The 20,301-nt window shown below is 43.4% G+C and overlaps 1 protein-coding gene across 8 annotated transcripts in view; it reads right to left on the bottom strand.

Moving 5' to 3' along the window:
* Nucleotides 1-3,223: 3,223 nt before the first annotated feature.
* C1H21orf62 (chromosome 1 C21orf62 homolog) overlaps nt 3,224-20,301 on the bottom strand; it is a 34,453-nt gene continuing 17,375 nt past the window's right edge. For 6 of the 8 annotated variants that reach the window (XM_043538268.1, XM_007063584.3, XM_043538267.1 and 3 more), the window contains 2 exons: nt 11,132-11,276; nt 3,224-4,750 (listed from right to left, as the gene is read on the bottom strand). In XM_043538268.1, coding sequence (XP_043394203.1) covers nt 4,034-4,750; nt 11,132-11,161 — 747 coding nt within the window. In that variant the 5' untranslated portion in view covers nt 11,162-11,276 and the 3' untranslated portion in view covers nt 3,224-4,033. Of the gene's footprint in view, nt 4,751-10,275; nt 10,503-11,131; nt 11,277-20,301 lie in introns of those variants that run through there. The other 2 variants (XM_043538271.1, XM_043538270.1) reach the window with 2 other exon arrangements.

The raw sequence follows: 20,301 nt of genomic DNA, 5'->3' as shown, positions 1-20,301 counted from the left end.
AGGGATGTATTATTGAGAACTGGCCACGAGAGGATTGAAGTCACAGTCATTGCTGGCTGGCACTTTTTGGTCATATAGCCTGCAGTAGAGATAAAGTCCCTGCACATAGCGCCTTGAAGATTGGACTTGAGGTCAGGAGGGGACATTGCCCAGCCAAGGATTGTCAGTAGCCACACAATCGTCTGCAATTAACCTGGTTTCACCAGATCAGTAATAATTAGGGCTGTCAAATGATTAAAAAATTAATTGCAGTTTTAATCAAACTGTTAATAATAGAATACTGATTTACATTATAAATAATTTTGAATGTTTTTCTTAATTTTCAAATATATTGATTTCAATTATAACTCAGAATACAAAGTGTGGAGTGCTCATTTTATATTATGTTTTATCACAAATATTTGCACTCTTAAAAATCTACAAGTTGAAACATGATGGGGCATATGAATGTTTAGCATGTCTGGCATGTAAATACCTTGCTATGCTGGCTACAACAGTGCCATGCAAATGCCTGTTCTCACTTTCAGGTGACATTGTAAATAAGTAACATTGTCTTCTGTAAATGTAAAGAAACTTGTTTGTCTTAGCAATTGGTTGCACAAGAAGTAGGACTAAGTGGACTTGTAAGCTCTAAAGTTTTACACTGTTTTGTTTTTGAGTGCAGTTATGTAAAAAAAATAATTCTACATTTGTAAGTTGCACTTTCACAATAAAGAGATTGGATTGCATTACAGTACTTGTATGAGGTGAATTGAAAAATACTACTTTTATCTTTTTTACAGTGCAAATATTGGTAATAAAAATAATATAAAGTGAGCACTGTATACTCTGTATTCTGTGTTGTAATTGAAATCAATATATTTGAAAAAGTAGAAAATATTCATCATACATTTAGATTGGTATTCTGTTATTGTTTAACAATGTGATTAAAACTGTGATTCATTTTTTTAAATCAAATTAATTTATTTTGAGTTAATCGCTTGAGTTAACTGTGATTAATTGACAGCCCTAGTAATAGCCCTGTAGAATGTTTAGATAATTGGAATAAAGCTGTATAGTGTGGCTCTGGACACTCAGCACTACGGCATATTGTCGTTGGATGTTATAAGGACAAGTTAGAATGCCTCATTTTTGGATAGGCATCTTTTTCATTATTCCCTAAAAGTAAATAAATGAAAGGTCCTACATGCAAATAAAATTGAAGAATGCATAAGAAGAGCTGTTTCTTCTCTGTGGGCCAAACTCTGAGGTTCTTACTCAGTTTTCACTCAAGTTTTATACTCTATCCTTACTCGATTTGCAATGGGAGTTTGCCTGAGTAATGACTAAGTTAAAAAATGAATAAGTACTTGTGGTCCCTTGATTGAGAGAAGGGAGAAAGGAGCTTCAGATCCAAGTGGTTAGTGCTTTGATGGAATCTGTTTTCACAAAAGAGAAAATGTGTCTTTACTTTTCAGATGTAAAAATAAAATAATGCTGAATCTCACCATCAGAAACAAAGCCCTAAAGAAAATAAAAGAGTAAAGAGAAAAAAGTGGGTAAAATGATGCTGGTATTTACTTATGGCATCAGGGTATTTACGACTATTCATGGATATAAATAAATATTGCATCTGGAGGGCCTAACTCATATCTTCATAATTTAAAATAGGAGCTCCTTGTTAAAGATACCATGATGGTGAGGATGGTCTGACAACGTATATAGATCAGAAAGATAGAAATTAGAGGTCAGAGTGACCTTTGCACGCCTGCCAGAGATATCAGCTACTGGTATTAAAAGTTAGCAAATACTTCTAGAGAGCATTTTTTCATTTTCCCCCCACCTTTGGAACGTACCAGACTGTGCCAAGTTTTGAGTATTTTTGAAATCTCTCTCAGGGAAGGATTTCCTTATCTTCTGACCACTTACAACACCATCACCCCCCTTCCCTTTTCAAATTACACAAGCTGAACACTGTTCTTTGTCCAGGAGCCCTGCCATCTTTTTTAGTTATAGTTATGAGAATGTTTTCCCATTTAAAAGAAATCCTAATTAATAGATTCCCCAGTCCCTTAACACCATCACTCCCCCAGGTGTTATCACGGGCTAAGGAGGAAAGATTTGTTAGATATCCCTTATTGGCAGTACAAGACTGTAAAGATCTGCTGTTCTAGATACTTTTTTATTATACTGTATATATATGATATAATTAACCTTGCCTTATTGTGAAAACAGTATGTCACTGGCAATTCATCTTTGGTAACCTATATAAAAGGGTCTGCTGGAGCCAGCTCCAAAGGTTCTGTCAGATTTCTGCATCTGTGCAGCCAACAGTACTACTTTAATTAATATGAAGCCTGTCTATCTCCAAGTTTCAGAGTATCAGCCGTGTTAGTCTGTATCCGCAAAAAGAACAGGAGTACTTGTGGCACCTTAGAAACTAACAAATTTATTAGAGCATAAGCTTTCGTGGGCTACAGCCCACTTCATCGGATGCACAGAATGGAACATATAGTAAGAACATATACATATATACATACAGAGAAGGTGGAAGTTGCCATGCAAACTGTAAGAGGCTAATTAATTAAGATGAGCTATTATCAGCAGGAGAAAAAAACTTTTGTAGTGATAATCAAGATGGCCCATTTAGACAGCTGACTAGAAGGTGTGAGGATACTTAAGGAAATAGATTCAATATGTGTAATGACCCAGCCACTCGCAGTCTCTATTCAAATCCAAGTTAATGCTATCTAGTTTGCATATTAATTCAAGCTCAGCAGTTTCTCGTTGGAGTCTGTTTTTGAAGCTTTTCTGTTGCAAAATTGCCACCCTTAAATCTTTTACTGAGTGGCCAGAGAGGTTGAAGTGTTCTCCTACCGGTTTTTGAATGTTATGATTCCTGATGTCAGATTTGTGTCCATTTATTCTTTTGCGTAGAGACTGTCTGGTTTGGCCAATGTACATGGCAGAGGGGCATTGCTGGCACATGATGGCATATATCACATTGGTAGATGTGCAGGTGAACGAGCCCCTGATGGCGTGGCTAATGTGATTAGGTCCTATGATGGTGTCACTTGAATAAATATGTGGACAGAGTTGGCATTGGGCAAGGATAGGTTCCTGGGTTAGTGTTTCTGTTGTGTGGTGTGGGGTTGCTGGAGAGTATTAGCTTCAGGTTGGGGGGCTGTCTGTAAGCGAGGACTGGTCTGTCTCCCAAGATCTGTGAGAGTGAGGGATCATTTTTCAGGATAGGTTGTAAATCTTTGATGATGCACTGGAGAGTTTTTAGTTGGGGGCTGAAGGTGACAGCTAGTGGCGTTCTGTTATTTTCTTTGTTGGGCCTGTCCTGTAGTAGGTGACTTCTGGGTATCTCCAAGTTCTGTGTTAATGTAGAACCAAATTAAGACAACAGTGGAGTAATTAAACAGCCTTCATAAGGAGACATAATTGCTCATTATACACTAGCCTAATGGTTTTCCAAAGCAAATAATGGTGTGAGCTTTCAAACTACTACTGAAAAAGGTCCATGTACTTTTATGTAAAAAGATAAGAGATTCAGTACATATAACTAGACAAACTCACTACAATTCATACTACTTATACATTTTCCACATATTTACTACATCTAGCAGAATGTGTAAAAACACATTACAGATGGGTTATTATTATTAGGTAGTTCCATACCTAAAGGTACATTGTCATGTTTTCATATGCCCAAGTAATGCACATTTCATAACAAAATTAATCAACATATTTCAATCTTTACCATACAATAATTAAGTCATTTTGAAAACTTAGTTACATCACTTTTAAAATTGATTGTTTCACACTTTCTTTGTTCCCTAAGAAACAGGTTACAGAATTAATTATCTGTGTTCAAACTATTTTGAACCCCACATTTTGTGAGTAGTGTCATTTTGAATGCAGTAAGAACTGACCCACACTTACTTTCCCTTCTGGCTCAAACAAAACAGACTTGCAAACACTCCATATCTTGTTCTAATGACAGGTTAACATGCCCCCTTACTGTACTGCTGAAGTTGTTGAACATGTTTCAGTAAATGAATGTTACAACGTAGCTTTTGTTATTAGTAGTTGAAAATATATCAGAATATGGCAGACTTGGAAAGTGGTCTGTAATGCTGGAGACATTTTCCACACTATAGGACTTCAATAAAGAATACCTGTTGAAAAGAGATGTATCCAAGACAGAAATATACAAAAACATTTGCCTGTCTTTGTGTAGCACCTTCAGTTTGTCTCTCATCTCATTGTCGCCGCTTTTGTAGATTGTTAAATTTTGCTCTAGAAATTGGCCCTTAACCTCACTGTTTATTTGCAGCTTTCGCAATCCCAAAATGGCCAGGTATTCTGTTGGTAGAGGAGTGGAGCCACAGAGTGAAAGCTTCAGGTAGTGCACCACTGTAAAGTTCAACAGCATTCCAAGCACGGTCGTATCTGTGAACCAAATTGTTAGGTCACTGTGGTAGCTGGCTCTATCTATTGTATAAGGCAAGATGGTTTTGCAACTGCACATGAGGTTTGCCAAGCTGTAATCACAATCATGGATATCAGCAGAACAGCTGCAGTTGCGAATTGTGTTTTCCTTGGTGAAAATCAGAGTGTTGTTCTTTTGACCTCTCACAAAACTGTTAAGACAGAAACCAAGAAAGCCAACCAAAAGGAAATGGTGCTTATGGCAGGATACTGACATCATGCTTCCAGGCATCTTGTCTTCTTTTACTGAGTGATTCTTATCACTTGCCATTACCTAATAAGAATAAGAGTAACTTTATTATATTAGGGTTCACTTAATCGTTAAGACTTTCTCCCACTCATTGTCTGATTTGTCTATTCAGGGCTACACTGCCACTTTACAATTTACCCTAAGTTAGGGGGCAAGATGGGTGAGGTAATATCTTTTATTGGACCAATTTCTGTTGGTCAGAGAGACAAGCTTTCAAGCTACAGAGATAGGGCCAGCTCTAGGTTTTTTGCTGCCCCAAGTGCAAAAAAAAAAAGGGGGGGGGTCCCGAGCGCCACCCCTTGAAAAGTGCCGCCCCAAGCATGTGCTTGGTTTGCTGGTGCCTAGAGCTGGCCCTGCACACAGAGCACTTCCTCAGGTTAGGGGAGACACATAGCTTCACTGATCCCAGTGCAGGTCAGAGAATAAACTGTGACTCCACTGGATTTCTTGCCAGCTGTTCCCTTCCACTCGGGGAGGAATAAATTGTTTTATCCACTTTTATAGAACAGCTTACTTTCCCCTGTGCACTTCGCCAGCTACTCTGGCTGACAAGGGTGAGGGCAAAGACAGGGCTCCTCCTACTCCTTGCTCATATCAGTTTCCTCCCAGTGCACTTGCTTGCTGCCAGGAATATAGAGTGAGTGCTGATAACCCCTGCAACACTAGCTGCAGTGGAGGGCAATCTGAGCAGGGAAGTAAAAGGTGGAGTCTTACTGCCTCTTACTCCCCTGCATGCCTGAGTAAGGGCTGTGACAATCTAGCCCTTAGAATGTGAACTCTTTGTGGGTAGGGACTGTCTATTACTATGTGTTTGTACAGTGCCTAGCACAATAGCGTCCCTACATTCATTGGCGCCTCTAGGCATGCCTGTAATAGAAATAATAAAGGCATGGAGATTTATAAAGAACAAATTGTATCTCAGTCATTTAATCTTTACTGTTTTATAGCTCTCATTGGTTGAGTACCAAACCAATATGAACATTCTTCTCTCAGGCTATAGTCTACCGTATGGCGGCGTGTAGACTATACACACTGCATGCCCCCCAGCATGGGTATAAACAGCTGTGAGGCACTGCTTAAATGAGTAAAGACATGACAGAACCTTAGGGTACATATCCTACACAGCTCTCTACTCATGCAAATAGTGTGTCTCCCATCTACACTGCTATTTTTAGCAGTGTAGTGTCCCGACCCTCCAGCAACAGGAAAAGGGTCTGTTGGGGGGGGAGGCAGCAGGGAAATGCCACAGAAGCTCCCGCTGCTGGAGCTGTTCCTCACTGCAGTGAAAGACTCGGGTAGCAGGGCAAGGCTCCAGCAGGGGGAGGCAGGGGAACAATACACTGCTAATAATAGCAAGCATAGATCAGGGGGGCACTGATTGGGCAAGTTAGAGAGCCGTGGTGAGTGCATCCCTATGGTTCTGGTGTGTCTTTACTCTACTCACCTAAGCAGTGCCTCACTGTCTACACTGCTATTTATACCCAGGCTGGGAGGGGCATGGAGAGTCTGTACTGTGTAGACACCAGATTCAGACAGCATCTTACAATCAGGCTGTTGTGATTTGCCCTCATCCTGAAAAAAAACCACTTTTTCTTCTGAGTTAAACTAGAACAGGCCATGAAGATTTTATGAAGTAAAACACAAAACATATACATTCACTTCATATGAATAATTATTCCTCAGACATAAAAAGGCATTCTGTCCAAAATGAAGAGCTTGCAATCTTGTAAGTAAAACAGAAGAACACAATAATTTACTCCTCTGGTCTGCTAACTGGCTAGGCCCACCAGACTTTTGTATTTGTTCGGAGATACTTTTACCAGCTTATTTGCTTTTTCAGAATCTAACCTGTTGCCCAATTTAGATTTAACCAGTCCAAATATGCTAAACACACTTGATTGATACTGGGCTGCTTAAACAAAGGTGTGGGTCTTTTAAAATTTGACACAATTTTGAATTCAACTAATTTTACTTCCATAATTTTTCACCATTATGATGCAACCAAGTGTGCAACAACTCCTTTCCTGAACATAAATTTGAAGCAGAAGATGAACGGAGATTGCTCATGAATGAACTTGATGCTGAAGAGTTGCTAAAGAGCCTGACACCGGGATTTAAATTATCATCACATCTATGTTTTCATAATGACAACAGCATGGAAAATGTCTCACTTTCAGGATCATTAAGTTAATGTTCTACTCTTCCATTTCAATAGACAGAGTTTCAGTGACTCCTTTAATCTTGAAGAATCTGAAAAACTGACTTTCTGCACCTTTTGAGATGGATATGACTCCTGTCTTACTACTTATCAAGGTTTACATTTTATTTCAAAAGAATTATTTTTTTTCATTACTTCAGAACTTATTTCCTACACTCCCTTCAACTTTAGACATGTAGAGTCAGATAAGTTTATACAAAGTTTGATCATCACTAAACACTAACCATATGTTTGCAGCACTGATCTGCAGCTTTCACATTTATTACTGGTAAAACCACATAGTGAATTCAACACTGAAGACTCAAGACAGAAAACTAAGGTGAGCTAGTCAGTTATGTGGTCTGCTGGCCTTCCGAAAGCATTTTTGTAAACAGACAATTCACAGCTCCATCTTCTCCCCTCTCTTCTGTGTCCAAACACAGGTGATTCCACTCCTTATTTATGACCCTCTATGCAGTCGCCATTGACTTCACCCATTCTCTTTCTCCTCCTAGCTTCTAGACAGTTCTATAATTTTATTACTGTCTTGTAATAGGCATAACAAAAAAATCTTTATTTTCTTACCACTTTCCTTTTTACTTTTTGGGGCCAGATTCAATGATATGTTCTGCCTCCTTTACACTACTTCATCAAAGCAAAGTAGCAAAGCAAAGCAGTTTAACAACCTTCACGTGTGCTACAGACAACAGAGTAGATTCTTCATTCTGCCCAAGCTCCCCTTGCGTGCACTGGATGGGGGAGCCACAAGAGCTAATAGGGACACCTTGATCTTCAGCCATCCAGCCCCATGTTTTTACAGTATGTAGTACAATGGTACCAGATCCTGACTGGGGCCTTTGGTCCCTACCACAGTGGGTATAAATAATAAATACCATGGGCAGCGTGTGACTCCTGCATTTGGGGAGGCTGGGTGTGAGCACCAGAAGCTTCCTAGAAGTGGGGGAGGCCACTGATGCCTGGACTGTGGCCCCTCCCCCTGCTCCACCCTGAGGCCCGCCCCGTTCTGCCTCCTCCACCAAGGCCCTGTCCACACTCTACCCCAGGCCCCGCTCCTGGTTGGTCCCCTACCTTCTCTACCCCATCCCCCGAAGCTCTCCCCCTCCTACCCGCCACTCCCTCCTCTCCGCCCCCGAGGCCCCCCGCCCACTTCTTGTGCCTCTTTGTCCCCTCCGCTGAGGCCGCCGCCGCTTGTGCCTCTTTTACCCCTTCCCCGAAGCCGCCCTACCCACTGCTCGCACTTCTCCGCCCCCTCCCCTGAGACCTCCCCACCCACCGTTCCTCAGAGGGGGTGGAGAGGTGTGAGCGGGATTGGGATCCTCGGGGGAAAGAGGCAGAGCAAGGGTGGGACCTTGGGGGGAAGAGGGAGTTGGGGGCGGGAAGAGAAGAAGTGTGGGCATGGTGATGGGGGAAGAGGACAAGTGGGAGCAGGGCCCTGGAGTGGAGCATGGGTGGGGCTATGGCCCGGATGCCCTTTTGGCAGCAGCGCTCTGAAGGCGGCAGGCCGGCGGCAGCACCTCTAGAGAGAGGTGCGCCACATCCTGTTTGGGGAGGCTTAGCCTCCCTGGTCTCTTATACCTGCCGGGCATGGGAGAGGGCCCACCCCAGGGGGAATCTTCCCTCCCTCATGCTGCCCCACCGCGACCTCCCTGAATCCCTGAGCCATCGCCCCTGCCCCCCGACCCGACCCCTGTTAGCCAGCCCCCGGATGATGCAATGGAGGGCTGGGCCCTAGTACAGGGGAAGCGGGGCAAGCGGAAGGCTCGAGCTCTGCTCCTTCCCACCGATGCGGAAGCCCCCCGGAAGACCAGGAAGGGGGCACTGATGCCAGGCCTTCCGCCTTGCCCCCGGGTGGAATCTGTCCACCAGTACCAGCTGGGGAAGACGTGGCAGCACCGGAGGGCAGTACCACCACTCCACTGGAGTCCCTTCCCTCAGAGGCCCCCGATGGAGCCCCTCCTGCCCCCTTAACAGTTGAAGCCCCTGCAAACCCCGAAATGAGCGTCGCTTCGGGTGCTGGCAGGGAGAACCCCGGGGTGGTGGAAGGTGATCTCCCCTCCATTTATGAGGAGATCGAGGCCCTGGGTCTGACCTTGGTCACCCAGGGGGAGGACGACCCTCTGCCAGTGGGCCTCGATCTAAGTGACCTCACCCCAGCCCCCTTTCCCCATACTCCCTCCCCCTAACTGCTGCTTCTGCTCCTGCCTCTGAGGGTCCCCTGGGCTCTTTCATCTGCCCAGCCGCAGGTGGCACCCCGCTTATGGCCACCGAGCCTACTGAGGCGATGGCCAGTGCCATGCGGCCAGGACCCGAATCCCATGGTGTATCCCTCATAGGTGTGGGGCAACCGACCTCCTTCCCGGGCGGGGACCCTACTGAAGACTTTCCACCTCCCGATTCAGTGGCTGCCACACCAGCCATAGAGCCTGAGCCCAGCATCATTGAGGGTCCCCTTCCCACCCCCCCGATCCCTGAGCTGAACCAAGAGGGGCCACCTCCCATCTGCCCAGCTGCTGGGGCTCAGGATCCTGCCTCTGTCCCTCTTCCCGACTCTGCTTCTGCCCCCTGCCCTGCCCCTACTCTTAAAAAAAAAAAAAGATAAATACTACAGTATTACCGATGCTAAATATTACTACTACTAATAATAATAATAAATAATATCCTGCCTCAAGATAAGAGATAAGATACATGGGTGGAAATATTTTTTTACTGATTAATTTGAAATCTTATACAGTAGAACCAATTAGGACCAAATTCTGCCCATGGGTGTGGTTCCCACTGAAGCCAGCCAGAATCTTCTTTCAATCCGAGGGAAGAATTTAGCCCTTAGAATATTTAAATGTTCTCCCATCTCTAGAACACATATCCAGTGCATCAGAAAGTCAGTACAATAAAAGCTGATTGTTTAAAAAAATGTGGTCCGCAAGAAACTAATAGTAATAATATATAATAATATATAATTAATGAATATTCACAGGGTACCAATCCAAACCTGATTTAATTAAACAATGGAGCCTTTTAATATACAAACGTTTGTGTAGCACCCTATTAACAGAATATTTTAAAATGCATTTAGTAGCTTGTTAGATTAGCCTTGTATTAGTAATCTGTGGTTGATCCTCAGAGGACAGCTCCCTGCTAATGGGTTTGCTTTGGAGCAAGATATTCTGGATTCAGTTCCTCCTGACAACCCTACAAAGAGCATTGTTATTCTAGGATACATTGAACATTAAAATTATAAACATCATTGCATCTTAATAGAATGACTTCTTTGTCCTTTTAATTACACTCCAAATTTACAGTTTACAAAAGAGGTACATTTCAGTCCACTTACTTCTTTGATGTTTGGTCACACACCAGTATATTTACAGAAATTATGGTGGCCAGCAAATGCCCCAGGATTTACACATCCACGAAAAGAGGAAGATGAGTGTTCTAGAGAGCAAACTTTAATGAGCTCACTCCAAGGAAATTTAATTTCATGCTCACCTCCCATGTCTAGCAACTATTTTAAAAGTTAGAAAAACATGTTTCTCTTGAATTCAGGATACAGACGGCTTCTTGTTGAAATTAAATATTTAATCCAAATTCCACAGCATTATCTCTCACAACATACCAGAAATGCCACCTGAACATTTAGTTAATGTTAAACTTCAAAGGTCAAGTACAACCATGCCGTAACTCCCGATATTATGCAGTTACACAAGCAATGAAGTTGGCCCCAAACATCTAAGGATCCAATCATGCATTATAATGAGAATTCTACTACCATACTTTTACATTTGATTTATTTTTCCTTGGCTTGAGGCTATGATAAAATAAATCAGAATATTTACAGTATCACTATTGTGTCATAAATGCAGTAATATTCCCCTCAGACATTGCCGAGAATGATCTGGATTTATCTGTTTTGAAGATAGTATTTTGCAAGCAAAATTCATAGATAAGTTTAGCAACAGTATGAATTTAATCTCTATAAAAGAGATTTTAATTAAAGAGCTATATGAGCCCGCCACTCAGAATTTCTCCTGAATCACAAACACCAACCAAAATCAATAGAAGTTTAATGATTTTTCAAAGTAAGTTCTGAAAGCATATAGCCATGACAAAAAACAAAAGCAAAACACATTTTTTTGATAAATTCTCTTCAGAGCTAACTAGTTATTCCTCTGCTAATTCTTTGCACTCACCTGAGCTTTGCTTTGCTTTGTTACTCTCATGCAGCCACCATAGGAAAATTCTGTTTCACAGTTAGTTTAGTCACAAGCTGTGTTCTGTATCTTGGTATTGAATGAAGCTTTATCTCCAAAAATACTTGCTATCCTCTTTTGTTCCCTGCAACTCAGAAGAAATCATAGCAATAAGTACTGCATGCTAAGTTTTGGTGTGTTTTTGGCAAGCAATATGCAGGCAGTGAAATATCTGTTGTAGGTTATACAGTGTCCACAAAATATTAAAATCACCTGCACTGCACTGCTATTTGAGCCTCCAATTATCTACAAAGAAATGTGCATTACATAACTCCTACTCATGCTACTCTGCTGTCTGCACAATTTGGGGGTTTTGAAAAAGGTTTTTGTTGATTTTTTAACAAGCTTTTCTGCAAAAAAATAAAAATATAATAAAAGTAAGAAATTAGTTAGAAAACAGTGATAAAACCTGAACACAGCAGCTTAATGGCTCCTACCCTTAGATGCATCTTTTGGATAACTATTAGTGCTGTGGAGGGGCTGTTAGAAGGGCAAGGGTCACAACTGAACAGGCAGGAGAGACCCCTTGGGGAAGTCTGGAGGAGCTGGAAACCTGGAATATGATCATGAGGCATCAGAGAGGCTCAGAAGGCACTGGGAGTCTGTAGGAAAGAAAAAGTGGAGGGGGTTCCAAAGGAGAAGGCAGTAGAGTTTGAGACTGGAGAGGGAGAAGTGAAGTGAGGAACAAGAGCCTAACAGAGAAAGGGACATAGGACACAAAGGGTCTGAAGAGTATGCAAGGATGGGAATTTTTGGGTTCAACTAAGTAGACAAACCTTTTCCTTCTTAGCCAAACCAAATCTCTGAACTATTTGGTTTAGTCATCACAAGTGTGGCTATGTAGAGCTGACAACAATTTCAGGATTGTTTTTTGTTGTTTTTGTTTTTACAAGATTCTTCATTGAAATTTCAAATTTAAATTAAAAAAAGGGGGAAAACATTTTAACAAGATTTTTGTGATCTCTCACGACTCATGGTGGGTTACACCTTCCTGAAACATAAGTTTTACTGCTTTGCAGGGAGACTCTCTTAGTTTGGATTAATTTTTAGAGAGTTTTTAAAAGCCACTAGGTGCTGGAAAGGGCTCGCAGGGACGCTCAGAAGCTCCTTGTTAAAATTCTACCACTAAACTAAAGGGAAGATTAGGGTGATTTCCTGCTCTCTAATGGGACTGGATTCTCCATTGTGTCCAAGGTTGCATCATGGCACAAAGTGGCTTTAGGACTAGAGAATCTGGGCTATGTAATCCACCCCTCCTCCTCACATACTCTCATTCTCTAGATGTTGCTTAATTACCTTAATAGAGACAATTTATCCCTGGGGCTCTTTAAAATACTTCTAGAGAGTAGTCTATGGAATTCAGAAGATTGCATTAAATGTTAGGTACTTTAATAAAATTTCACAGAGAAGGAACTTGAGCCCCCGCCCTGAAAGGCCTGTTGTACACAACACCCCATTTCAAATCACGCTTCGTTGAACACTCCGCTGTACTATTAATATACCCCCTCCATTTTCAGAAACCAAGAGTAAACATTTCCAGTGAAATGTGTTTCCTATACATTTGTTGCCCTCCTTCCTTGGCTATGGTTAAGAGACAGTGTTTTGGACATAAAAAAATGAATAGATGGTCCAGTCAGTCCCCCGTTCCTCTTTGCAACCCAGGCACATTTGGAAGAAGGGATTTATCACAGGCTAACAGGGACATTTTCTTGGGGGAACTCCTCATTAAAATATTAATGATACATGGCTATTTAAAAAGTCTCTGCCACTGTACAATTTGTTTCCCTTAGACATGATATTTCCTTGACAGAATCAGCAAGTACCATAAAAGTAAGAAATTGTGAGCATTCACATACAGATTTTTTCAGCTTTTCAATTTGTACTTTGAAAGACTGTAGAGCTCAGAGAACCATTACTTCTTGAATTTCAAATTTGTGCTTGGCAAGTGGACTGAACCCTATCCTTCCACGAGAGGTCAGTAAACAGAAATTGTCCATCCTCACATACTCATTCTGGCACCAAGTATGGCCACATTATCTGAGGAAGGTGGGTGTATTCTGATCTTAGAAAGACTCTGGTATGGATTTTGTTTTTAAATAACTGTTCAATCCAGTAGTTTCAGACAGTAAAACTTGTCCAAACTCATGCACAATATTTAGTCTTTAAAATTGTTTGGAGTGGTGAAAATCAGTACATTTTGATATCAGATATGTAGAATTAGTTCAATCATTTATTTTAATTAACTGTTTGCCTGATAAATACTTTCTGAATGGAACCTGTAGAGGTTCCGTACTCCAAGTGCAGGGGCAGTTTAAACCAGTGTTTATAGGATTCTTTTGCTTCCAGTGAGAATCTGTTTTACTCTTAGGACTGGAAAATTCTAAGCTATGTCTGCCTATATCAGCAAAATTTATGTCCCTGAGGGGTGTGAATATTCTACCCCCTGAGTAACATAAGTTACATCGATATAAGTGCTAATGTGCACAATGCTATGTCGGTGGGAGCTTCTCCTGCAGACACAGCTTATGCTGCTCGCAGGGGTGTGTTTTTTATGCCTATGGGAAACCAGCATAGAGCATCTTCACCACAGTGCTGTACATGTAGACATGGCCTAAGACTATTATGTCCTCTTTTCAGTTACAAGTCAGACTACTGCCAACTCCACCCCCAATATATAAATAGAATAATCTGAGGTCTGCTTTCTCTCATCCTCCCCCATGGAATCTTTTTTTAAATGGTGCCTTATGGAAATAAATTCAGTGGACAGAACAACAGGAGAGGAACAGAAGACAGCTATAAACAGCTTCTGAGTTATGCCACTCGGAACTACCACTGCAATGGGAAATTAATCAAGTTTACAAGTTTCTGAAATGAGCCAAAGCCTGAAATAATAATTAGGTTCCACCACCAGGAAGTGCTCTTCTTATCACTGCTCTTTCATGATATTATTACCCCTTTCCTTTTAGCATTAATCCAACCACCCTATACAGTGTTAGAATCCCTGTCCCTACAGAATAAAATCATTTTCCTCTCAGAGTTTCCTGTGACTAGTCTGGCTGCCCTTACTGCTCTCCAGGGCTCTGGAGCCCATTTACTTACTGTTACGTGCCTGCTTACCAGTGACAGGACTGATAAACCACAGAAGCAGTGGTGGGCAACCTGCGGTCCGCAGGCCGCAAGTGGCCTGTCAGGGTAATCCGCTGGCGGGCCACCAGACAGTTTGTTGACATTTGCACGGACACCTGCAGCTCCAAGTGGCTGCAGTTTGCCATTCCCGGCCGATGGGAGCTGCAGGAAGCGGCACAGGCTGCAGGTTCTCCTTCTCCCCTCTCCCACTGCCTGTAGGGATACCCAAGGCTCTTCTCAATTCTCACCCTGTATCTGGGCAATTTCATCAGCACTATCATCTCTAGGATAATGACTTGCAAATCTCTCTTTCTGCCCCAGCCTATCTCCTTCCATTCAATCCCACATTTCAGCCTCTCTCCCCAAAGCAATGTCTTGTCACCAGCTGAAACTTAACACGACCATAATCAAACTCCTTATGTTTCCTCCCAAACCTTCCCTGCTGACAGCACCACCATCTTTCTCATTACTCAAACCTGCAATTTGTGGTACTTTTGACTCCTCCCTTTCCCAGTCATATACATCCAGGCCAGATCCAAATCCTGCCATTTCTTCCTCCTCAACATCCATCCTTTTCTTTTCATCACCAAATCTTCTTTTCACAGCCAAATCTTTCATTCGCCCCCTCATTATAGTCCACTTTGATTACTGCAATAGCCTCTTATTTAGCCTCCTAAGTATCCTCATTGTCCTTTTACCAGAGCACAATAAGTCCCTGCTGTTCTGGGCTCCTGCACTAAGAAAGTGTGGCAGGCAGAGTAGTCTCTAGAGCTGGTCTAATTTATGCCTCCAATATTCAGTGGGAACAGAATTGGGATTAATGTCGTCGACTCTACCTCTGAACTTGAGCTCATCCATAGATAAATACAATCTTATTTGGGTCAAGCTGCCCAACTCTTGGTATACTTTAACCCTCCCCCATACATTATGAAGTATAAATTCCTAAAGAATTCAGCTGTTTTCTTCTGGACACAAGTAAATTCTCTTTTTATGGGGCCCTGTCTAGAGGCTGAACTATGCATTATAGCTACAGCCTACTGCTAGATCCTTGGGGTCACATTCTGGCAGGCCCTGCCCATGGACTCCTGAAAGAAAGTCTATGGTCAACAGTGGGATGGGGACATAGAAGTTGTCCACTCCTATTTTGCCTCTCTCCAAACCTATATAGAGAGTGCTCTGCAAGCACTTTGTAACTAGAGTTAGTGTGATGTGTACTGGGCATGTTCATCTGCATAGAGCTCCTGCCCTGGCAATGATCCCTACCTACTGGCTTTACAGAGATTATTCCTAACAGCAATTCCTGCTTGAACTAATCTTTGGGTGGGGTACTGAGAGGCCTGCTTAAAGGTTACATCATTAACTCTGATTTTACAGCAAATGCATTAACACTGTGCACAGCACTGGAAGAACTCAGGTGTACGCAGTAGCAAGGTTTTCACAGTGTCTGGACCTAATGCTGCAGCTATTGAATTTAATGGGAGTATCTGCATATATCTGACTGGGGTGAGGCTATCCTGCTTTGCAGTGACCAAAGGCCATATAGGTTATCCCAACCATTATTTATGTATTCTTATTATTTAACTGCAGTATAATAGTGTCCAGAGGCCCCAAAAAAATAGAGGGCTCTAGTGGATCACTTGCTATGCAAACACATAATAAGAAACTGTCCCTCCCCCAGACAAGCTCCCCCAGTCAAGTCTAAATAGACAAGACTGACAAAGGGTGAGAGAGGGGACCAGCTACATCACTTGTGAAAGGTGCTGGAGACAGGATTTTGGTTTTTGTGAATGTAGAACAGCCATTTCCTACCTTCCAAATATGCAACTCGAAATTCCTTCCACATACCCAACAATTTGGATCCTAGTTCTATTTATCTTCTTCACTTAATATTTTTATCCATGATGGTAGTGAGTTGAGTGGAGAGGACTATCCTACTCAGAAATCTGCGGCTCTCCCCCCATTCCTGAGGGAGCCCAATTTATGATATGGGATTAGGATGACCAGATGTCCCGATTTTATAGGGACAGTCCCAATATTTGGGGTTTTTTTTAATGTGGGCTCTTATTACCCCCTGCCCTCTGTCCTGATTTTTCACACTTGCTATCTGGTCACCCTATATGGGATTATGATGTGTGGGATTCACAAAGGAAGTTAGGTGCTAACTCTCATGGGAGTTAGGCACCTAAATAACTTTGTGAATCCCACTCTGTATGACTTCCCAGCCTCGAGGTATTAGATGAAATTTTGGAGCATTTCAGTATTACTTCCTTCTTGGCCAGACAGTCCACCTTTTCATGTTCCCTGTATGTATAAATATCTTCTTACTATATGTTCCATTCTATGCATCCGATGAAGTGGGCTGTAGCCCACAAAAGCTTATGCCCAAATAAATTTGTTAGTCTCTAAGGTGCCACAAGTACTCCTGTTCTTTTTACTAAACCACAGGGGTTCATCAGCATTTGATATTGGAGCCTTCACCTTGCATTAGACTGGTACCTGGGCACACTCCCTGTTCCTACCCTTCATGTTCCTATGCACCATGCCCCAGAAAAATGCTTCCATTCCTCATTTTTTCCTCTTTCCCCTGTCTTTGTCTATTTTTTTTCTTTTATGTGCATTTTTCCTCCCTCACTTTTTCCTTCTGTTTTTGGTGTGTTCTATTTCTTCTTATTTTTTTCCTTTGTTGTTTGTTTTCTGTTGCCTCTCTTTTAGTGACGGTCAGAGCCTGAGCCAGTCCCCATCTCTGGATGAACTTCAGGCTGTTGTGATTGGATCTAACCACTGAATCATATGTGGTTCTAAGGTCCCTGGGTCTGGGTAGTGACTGGTCACCGTTCCAAGCTCTGGGTCTCTCAGATGCACTTCCAGGTACAGACCTCATATCTGACACCTTTTCTTGGGCAGTGGAACCCCTCAGTCTGGCCACCTAAACCACAGAACACATGCCACAGCCCTCCCGAAACCTCTTAGACACTTTCCCCTTAGATCAGGAGTGATGGAAGCACTTTACAAGTGTGGGGGCCACAGGCACCCGAACTGTGGCCCTGTCCCCCCGCGCCACACTGCCCCCTGAGGCCATGCCCTCGCACTGCCCACTCCCCCAAGGCCCCGCCCGCTTACCCTTCTCCCTGAGCCCCCGCCATCGCACTGCCCCTTCTTCCCTTTATAGGACTGGGAATTTTTGAAATTCCACTTCCTGTTTGCTTGGCGTGGAGAGCTCACATTGCATCTTCCCAGCTGACCATGGCGGCTCCACACAGCGAACACTCACCCACTTGGAGCACACCTGAGTTGTTGGATCTGCTGGCACTGTGGGAAGAGGAGGCTGTGCAATCCCAGCTCTGCACCAGCCGTAGGAACTTCGATACCTATGGCGAGATTTCTTGTGGCATGTTGGAGAAGAGCTATGAACAGGACACGCATCAGTGCCAGGTGAAGATAAAGGAGCTGAGGCAGGTGTACCAGAAGGCAAGGGAGTCAACCCGTTGCTCTGGTGCTGTGCTGAAGACCTTCTGCTTCTATAAGGAGCTGGACGCCATCCTCTGTGGCATCTCCACCTCCTCTGCCAAGAGCCCCGTGGATACTTCACGGGGGCTGGAGAGAGGGCCTGTGGACTCAACCCCAAGGATGAAGTGGTGGACGAGGAAGTGGAATTGAGGATGAGGTGGAACAGGCAACAGGGTCATCTTGTCATGCTGTGGCGAGCCAAGATCTCTTCTCAACCCTGGAAGGTTCAAGCCAGTCACAGCACTCTGTCTCTGGCATGCATAATGCAGGAGAGAGGAGCTCTGGTAAGTGCTTGTTTTGAGCTGATACTGTTTGATTACATGAGGTAGAGCTGTCCTTTGCTTTGTTATATGCTAGAAGTGGGTTAAGGGATAAAGATGTACAAGATTAGCAGTGTTTGTGTCTGCTATGCAGGTATGCAGTGGGGCCCCTGCAGATCAGTGTGTTAATGCAGACCAAGATTTCACAGGAATCCTCTAGAAAGATCTCTAGGAAACTTTCCTGGAGGTACTCAGCAATCCTCTTCTGGAGGTTCCTTGGCAGAGCTGCTGTGTTCCTTCCCCCATTGTAGGAAACTTTCCTGTGCCAACTGGCAATCATTTGTGCAGGGACCAAAGCAGCACATAGGCAAACAGCATAAGGACCGGATCTGAAGCCACATGCATGCAGGAGATGCTCTCTTGCATCATTGCTTACCCTCAGGAATGAGATATCAGCTTCAATGATCCCACATGTGGAAAATGGTGGCAGAATTTACAATATTGTCCCTACTCATTTGCAGTGATCCCCTTAAAAAGCCACCAAGACCCTTTGCCCCATCTTGAATGCCCTCTCCCATCCCTGAGCTGAACTTACCATGTGTAGGGTGTTTGCTGAGCTCTGTGCTTGCCAAGGGACAGTGAGAAAGAGGTGTATTTTACTATTATCATTTGAAGCTGTGAGTGCACTAACAATCATGCCTCTGTTTATTGTTTCTTGTGCTTCTGCAGGTGTGGTGTTCACAGGAACCCCCTACACACCAGCAGAGCACCTCCGCCAGATAAGGAAGTGACCGAGGAGGAACAAAGAGGACACGTTTTGGGAGATGCTCTAATCCTCTCATGCCACAGATCAAGAACACAAGGCATGGAGAGAACTCAATTAATGAAAATTTTAAAATAGTTAGTCAGGAGAGGAAGCAGGGGCATGAGCAAATTGTAGTGGGCCAGGAGCAGATGATAAAATTGAAGTAGGAGCAAACAGAGATGCTCAAGTCCCTAATAATGCTGCAGGCAGAACACGTGTGCTCGCCTCCCCCTCTCCCCTGCAGCCCATACAGAACTGCTTGCCATGCCCTCCCAAAATTCTTCCCACACATTCCTTGAGTCTTCCCAGCCCGTTGCAGTACCCATTCACTCCGCCCCTTCAGACAGCTTCCAAAATGATAGCTGTAGTGAGATGCAGCTATGAGAGCCTCCGCCAGGGAAGTGCCGTTGCCAATGTTATGTCCCTTTCCAGAAAGTGTTTTCTGAGTGTTGTTTATTGATATTTAATAAAAAATACTCTCTGAAGGATAATCAATCTTTATTTGTCTCCTACACACGGTGGTTGCTACTGGAATTAATACACAGTGGCAATTAGCACATTTGCAGTCTGCAAATCATGGTCAGGAAGCAATCATCAAAATTTTCATGCAAGGTGGCAAGTTAACAAAGCATGGCAGAATGCTTTATAGAAAGACACATTACTGGTGCTCATTGTCAAAATGGTACCTCAAAGCCTCCCTGATTCAAATAGCACCCCCTTGTGCCCCTCTAATAGCCCTGGTATCTGGCTGCTTAAAATCAGCCGCCAGGCGATCCAACTCCACACTCCACCCCTGGGGAAACTTTTCACCCTTAGACTCTATCACGGGGTCACCTCAGGCTTTCTCCCTCTTGAGCCTGCACCCTGTGTTTAGGCTGGTATAATAAAGAATCTTTCACGCCTTCTTTTGCTGGATCAACCAAGTGTCTTTATTTACAGTGTTTGTGGAGTCCCCAATAGCTCGTGCCCCACAGACCCTCCCCAGAGACTCCTGGCTTTTGAGACTTCCTTCTTTGGTAAGGAGACAGTGATACTGCCCTCCTGTCTCCTCCCAGGCTAGCCTCCCCACTGAGATTTGCCCAGGGCTTTTATAGCCCTCTTGTGCCTCAGCCCAGCTGTCACTACTTAGCTCAGCATGTTCCTCTGAGCCAGCCCTCATTAGGGCTTGCAGCTGGACTCCCTGCTGAGTACCTGCATCTCTACCCCGGCCTCCTGGCCAGAGAACAGGCTGCAGCCAGCATTTTGGCAGGGCCTTAAAGGGGTTTACCCCTGCCCTGCCACAGCCTCACAAATATTATGCAGCACACAGCAGGTTGCTATGACCATGGGAATATTTTCCTCCTTTAGGTCTAACCTGCAATAAAGAGAGCCCCAACATGCTTTTAATCTGCCAAATGTACATTCAATGGTCA

Source organism: Chelonia mydas, chromosome 1 (assembly GCF_015237465.2).
Source record: "Chelonia mydas isolate rCheMyd1 chromosome 1, rCheMyd1.pri.v2, whole genome shotgun sequence".
Lineage (NCBI taxonomy): Eukaryota > Metazoa > Chordata > Testudines > Cheloniidae > Chelonia > Chelonia mydas.
This window is presented reverse-complemented; position numbering and strand designations above follow the sequence as displayed.